The following is a 6,000-nucleotide window of genomic DNA, read 5'->3' as shown; positions in this document are numbered from 1 at the left end:
CATCCACACTTTCACTCACTTTGGGAATAAAAAGAGGAAGTGTGGGAGGGATTCATGCACACTGAAGCTCACCTGTGTGAAAAGTGGATCAGCTTCAGGTGACTTTATTTGGACCTCAATTCAATTCAAAAAACTTTATTTGTTCCCCGGGGGGCAAACAGAGCAGTAAATGAACGACAGTGCAGTGATGCTAAAATTTGACAATGAAAACAAAAGTGTCTGCAGCAAGTAAAGTGTCAAAATTTAAATTCTAATTAACAAAGTTAAATATATCAAAGAAGAGTGGAGGAACAAGTTGACTGTGATTGGACTAAACATGTAAACAGAAATATAAACAGTAATGAACAGATGTAAACAACTATTGTGCAGTAACAGGAAATAACAGTAAGTATATGTATATATACAGAGCGATGTGCAAGTCAAACAACAGACTAAATAAATACGAAAGCCTCGTTTCCACACAGCAGTCCGGTACGGATCAGTACAGTTTGGTTCGATTATGCCCGATCCTGTTTGCATTCCACAGCCACCGGGGCCCTATTTGGTAGGTGGCGTGTAAGCCGGATGACGATCGCCGCTATGTAAATAGCGTCATATGATAGCAGCTAACCGCTAACAGCTAACCGCTAGCTAATAAATTCAACAAAGGAGAAAAACGCAACACAAACAAAACCAACGCTGGAAGACATCCAGCAGTTCATCTCCTCTGTCACTGTCATGTGACTCTTTATTACAAGAACTCAATCCAGCGTTGTTTCAGAGAAGGCTGTAAACAATCAGCTGTGTGTTACAGTCAATGCTTTAAACACGGCAGAGTTTTGTTTGCCGACGTAACACAGAAAGTGACGATTCTTTGAACCAATCAACGGACTGCAGTGTTTAGCTCCACCTTTTCGGGTCAGCTCGACATTCTGGCACCCCAACGAAAGGGTCCAAACAAGTGGGACGGTACGGGTCGGTTATTTGGGAATCTTTCCCGAGATTAGTCTATGGAAACGCCGCAAATTGCGTGCCGTACCGAGACGAACCGAGCCGGACCGCTCGGTGGAAACGGGGCTTAAATCTATGCAAAAAAAACCCATGTACCTGAAGGTGAAGCTGGTTTGAGGGAAACATAAATTTAAACCTCTGAGAGACACCACAGTTTGGATCGCCTCTTTTCTTGACATAAACCAAAGAACAGATGAAAGTGTGTTTTATTATTCATGCATGTTCTCAGACTTTACTCCTGCAGGATTTGTTCTAAAGCAGACTTTGTTCACAGATCTGCTCTCAAACTGTTTCTATCTCCTGATCGTTTCTGCAGTTCCTCCAGTGTCCACTAGAGGCTGGCTGCAGAAGCACAGGAAGTCACATACACACCCATTTAAAAGGTTCAAGGTTCTTTATTTGTCAAATATGCTTCATGTTAAACATACAGCACAGATGAAATTGCAATCCCCCCAACCACATCGCTGCCATGTGGTTGCAAACCTGCAGTGCATAAAAAGAGCACCAAAAAATAACAATGAACATGACAAATTAAAAACAAAGCAATAAAAAAGCAATACTATAAAACGAACAACTTAACTAAAGACATTTTGGACAACAAATAACGAACGACAGACAATCGACAGACAAGGGCACTTGTGAGTATTTCACCATGGAGGCAGTATGTGGATAAAATAAAGTATTAACAATATAAACAGAGTACAGATTAAGTTAAAAAGTGAGGTAGTGCGTCATAGTGTAGTGCAAAAAATATGTTTTAAAATATTTTTGAGTCTTTACAGTGATTACAGTCTGATAGAATCATGATCAGATGATTTTTAGACGTGGAGATATGTTGAGGTTTTTTCCTCTTAAAGTTCTGAATGTTGATGGTTGTTCCTGATGTGCTCTGTGTTGCAGCGGTTCAGGGTCAGGAGGTCTTGGGAGGGACGTGCTCTCCTCAGATCTGTGCTGTTAAAGGATCGACTGTGGAGATAAGCTGCACCATCATATCCCCAGACGGAATAAACCAGGAAGTTAAAACTCAGGAAACATTTTGGTTGAAACGTCCTAAATATGATGTTAAAGAAAACTCCCAGGATTCAGACCGTGTGCAGAGTACCTGTGGGAAGAACAACTGTACTATGACCATCACAGACGTGACAGAGACAGACAGGGGCCTCTACAGGTTCAGGATGAAGAGAAACATGAGCAGATATTTAGGGGGAGCTATGGTCGACCTGAGAGTCACAGGTAATATTTCACACTTTATTCTCTGAGCTCAGTTTCTAACATGCTGTATATTCATGTCTTTATTTCTGCATGTTTGTGTGCTGATATTTCTACTCATGTTTTTAGATCTCAAGGTGAAGGTGAGAAGACATGATGAGGCTGGACTCATCTTTACGTGTGAGCACAGATGTCCTGGTGATCGCTCCTTCATCTGGTTCAAGAATGGAGAAGAAATCAAAAATGAAACATCACGTGATTATTCATCAAATCAGGTTCTTCGTACAGACAGTTTTTCCTGTGCTCTACGAGGACAAGAGAAGCTCCCGTCTCCTCCAGTGTGTGAGTTTATTTACAGTCTTCACTGATTCACACCATCACACAGAGCCTTTAAAGGACCAATCAGAGAGCTGTGTAGAGAGTGAGATGATAAAGTGAGCTTCCCCTCTGATCAGACTGTTGAGCTAATACACAGGCAACAATTATCTTTGGTTTCATAGAGTAAAATCTGCTTCTCAAATTAACATTAATAGTTGTCTTTAATTAATTATTTCTATAAATCAACAATTGTTATTAAGCTGAGTTTAATGAACCTATTAGGGGCACCACCCTGAAATCAGGGAACAACCAAACAGTCTCAAACTATTTATTTAAATACCAACATTATCAGCAATTAATAACCTGTATTTACTTAAATGAAGGTGTGAAATCTGAACACAGAGCCCTTTCACCCACCTTATGTCACAATGTAAATACACAGTCATCACAAACAACTTTAAATTAGAACATTCAAGGATTCAAGGTTGTTTATTGTCAAATATGCTCCATGTTAAACATACAGCACTGATGAAATTGCAATCTCCCCAACCCCCAGTGCAAACCTGCAGTGCATAAAAAGAGCACTAAAAAACTAGCATAAAAAAACAATACTATAAAACGAACAACTTAACTAAAGACATTTTGGACAACAAATAACGAACGACAGACAATCGACAGACAAGGGCACTTGTGAGTATTTCACCATGGAGGCAGTATGTGGATAAAATAAAGTATTAACAATATAAACAGAGTACAGATTAAGTTAAAAAGTGAGGTAGTGCGTCATAGTGTAGTGCAAAAAATATGTTTTAATATATTTTTGAGTCTTTACAGTGATTACAGTCTGATAGAATCATGATCAGATGATTTTTAGACGTGGAGATATGTTGAGGTTTTTTCCTCTTAAAGTTCTGAATGTTGATGGTTGTTCCTGATGTGCTCTGTGTTGCAGCGGTTCAGGGTCAGGAGGTCTTGGGAGGGACGTGCTCTCCTCAGATCTGTGCTGTTAAAGGATCGACTGTGGAGATAAGCTGCACCATCATATCCCCAGACGGAATAAACCAGGAAGTTAAAACTCAGGAAACATTTTGGTTGAAACGTCCTAAATATGATGTTAAAGAAAACTCCCAGGATTCAGACCGTGTGCAGAGTACCTGTGGGAAGAACAACTGTACTATGACCATCACAGACGTGACAGAGACAGACAGGGGCCTCTACAGGTTCAGGATGAAGAGAAACATGAGCAGATATTTAGGGGGAGCTATGGTCGACCTGAGAGTCACAGGTAATATTTCAGACTTTATTCTCTGAGCTCAGTTTCTAACATGCTGTATATTCATGTATTTATTTCTGCATGTTTGTGTGCTGATATTTCTACTCATGTTTTTAGATCTCAAGGTGGAGGTGAGAAGACATGATGAGGCTGGACTCATCTTTAGGTGTGAGAACAGATGTCCTGGTGATCACTCCTTCATCTGGTTCAAGAATGGAGAAGAAATCAAAAATGAAACATCACGTGATTATTCATCAAATCAGGTTCTTCGTACAGACAGTTTTTCCTGTGCTCTACGAGGACAAGAGAAGTTCCCGTCTCCTCCAGTGTGTGAGTTTATTTACAGTCTTCACTGATTCACACCATCACACAGAGCCTTTAAAGGACCAATCAGAGAGCTGTGTAGAGAGTGAGATGATAAAGTGAGCTTCCTCTCTGATCAGACTGTTGAGCTAATACACAGGCAACAATTATCTTTGGTTTCATAGAGTAAAATCTGCTTCTCAAATTAACATTAATAGTTGTCTTTAATTAATTATTTCTATAAATCAACAATTGTTATTAAGCTGAGTTTAATGAACCTATTAGGGGCACCACCCTGAAATCAGGGAACAACCAAACAGTCTCAAACTATTTATTTAAATACCAACTTTATCAGCAATTAATAACCTGTATTTACTTAAATGAAGGTGTGAAATCTGAACACAGAGCCCTTTCACCCACCTTATGTCACAATGTAAATACACAGTCATCACAAACAAGCGAGAAGCGTTCAGTGAAGCAGGAGGAGACTTGTGTCTCAGAATGCTGGAAGCATTTGAAGAGAGAGAACAATGAGAGACAACTGGTTTATTCACAGCAGAGCATTCTAGGAGTATCTGCAATGCATGCTGGGAGTAAGAGTCTTTTGACCTATTCTTAGCTAAATAACTACCATGCCTCTCCGAGAGGGACACAGACCTGAGTTTTGTCTTCCATTCTATTATTCTGCCACATTAAAAACGTTTATTCAGCAGTTCTGATCCTCCACTTCAGAACCAAAGCTGCTCTATAGAACACATCACCATCTGATGTGAGTGACAACGCTCTCTCTGATTCTCCTCCAGATGCTCCAAAGCTTCCCTCTGTGTCACTGAGTTCCCACGGTGAGATAGAGGAGGGCTCTTCAGTCAATCTGACCTGTAGCAGTGATGCTAACCCAGCAGCTGATTACACCTGGTACAAGGTGGACGGACCTCTAAACCCTAATCACACATCTTCAGGAGCAACGCTTGTCTTCAGCTCCATCCAGTCCTCTGACTTCGGGGAGTTTTACTGTGAAGCTGAGAACACGCTGGGGAGAACGACCTCCAAACACGTCTCTGTCAACCTCCCATGTGAGTAAAACACTCATTAAATAGAGTGATGTAAAATCCTGCAGTTCCTGGAGTGTCCACTAGAGGCTGTCTGCAGCAGCACAGGAAGTCACATACACACCCATTCAAAAAGCCTGTCCCTGCAGGGACACACGGGGGACTCCAGCGCCCCCTGCAGGAACACACATCCTCCATGGTGTCAGACTGAATGATGAACAGAGAGGATCACAGAAAGGAAAAGTCATGTTTCAGTCTCATCCTTCCTCTGAAGTGTCTCACATATCTCTCTTTCATTCTTAGGGATCTCATACCCAGTAAAAACCATCCTCAGGTGGACTCTGCTGCCCCTCTTGTTGAGTCCTCATCTCGTCCTGGCTCTGTGGACGAGGTCAAACCATCAACATTCATTCTGTTCTTTATGACCGCCATCTTGTTCTATGTGGATTTATTGTTTTCTGATTGAACCCAGGTGGATGAAAAGTGTGAACTCCACCACTGAACCAGGCGACCCTGCAGAGATGATCGAGGTGAGAGAGAGAGAGAGAGAGAGAGAGAGAGAGAGAGAGAGAGAGAGAGAGAGAGAGAGAGAGAGAGAGAGAGAGCTCTGATGAAATCTGTTTCTGATCAAATCTTCTCCCCTCAGTTCGACGTCCTGTGTGAGAACGTGTCGGCCGACTCTGCAGCACAGGCGGAAGCTGCAGAGGAGCAGGAAGACGTGATATGAAGGTTGGAGCCTCCTGCACTGAAACAAACAAAGACACAAACTAACCCTGTAAGAGCCACTCAGAAGGCAAAGGCCCCCTGCAGGCAGAGTTTAGACTTCTCTGCACAGGGAGGAGGCTCACTGATGCTAGG

The 6,000-nt window shown here is 41.8% G+C and overlaps 1 protein-coding gene across 1 annotated transcript; it reads left to right on the top strand.

Annotated features, from left to right (window-relative positions):
- Nucleotides 1-3,732: 3,732 nt before the first annotated feature.
- On the top strand, nucleotides 3,733-5,869 carry LOC306818168 (B-cell receptor CD22-like; the record flags this gene model as incomplete). Its single annotated transcript, XM_079335545.1, has 6 exons — nucleotides 3,733-3,802; nucleotides 3,908-4,120; nucleotides 4,897-5,166; nucleotides 5,446-5,533; nucleotides 5,615-5,672; nucleotides 5,789-5,869. The coding sequence occupies exons 1-6, from the start codon at nucleotides 3,745-3,747 to the stop codon at nucleotides 5,867-5,869; spliced, it is 768 nt and encodes a 255-aa protein (XP_079191671.1). The 5' UTR covers nucleotides 3,733-3,744.
- Nucleotides 5,870-6,000: the final 131 nt, after the last annotated feature.

This window comes from Symphodus melops (assembly GCF_947650265.1).
Source record: "Symphodus melops genome assembly, chromosome: 1".
In the NCBI taxonomy this organism is placed as follows: domain Eukaryota; kingdom Metazoa; phylum Chordata; class Actinopteri; order Labriformes; family Labridae; genus Symphodus; species Symphodus melops.
This window is presented reverse-complemented; position numbering and strand designations above follow the sequence as displayed.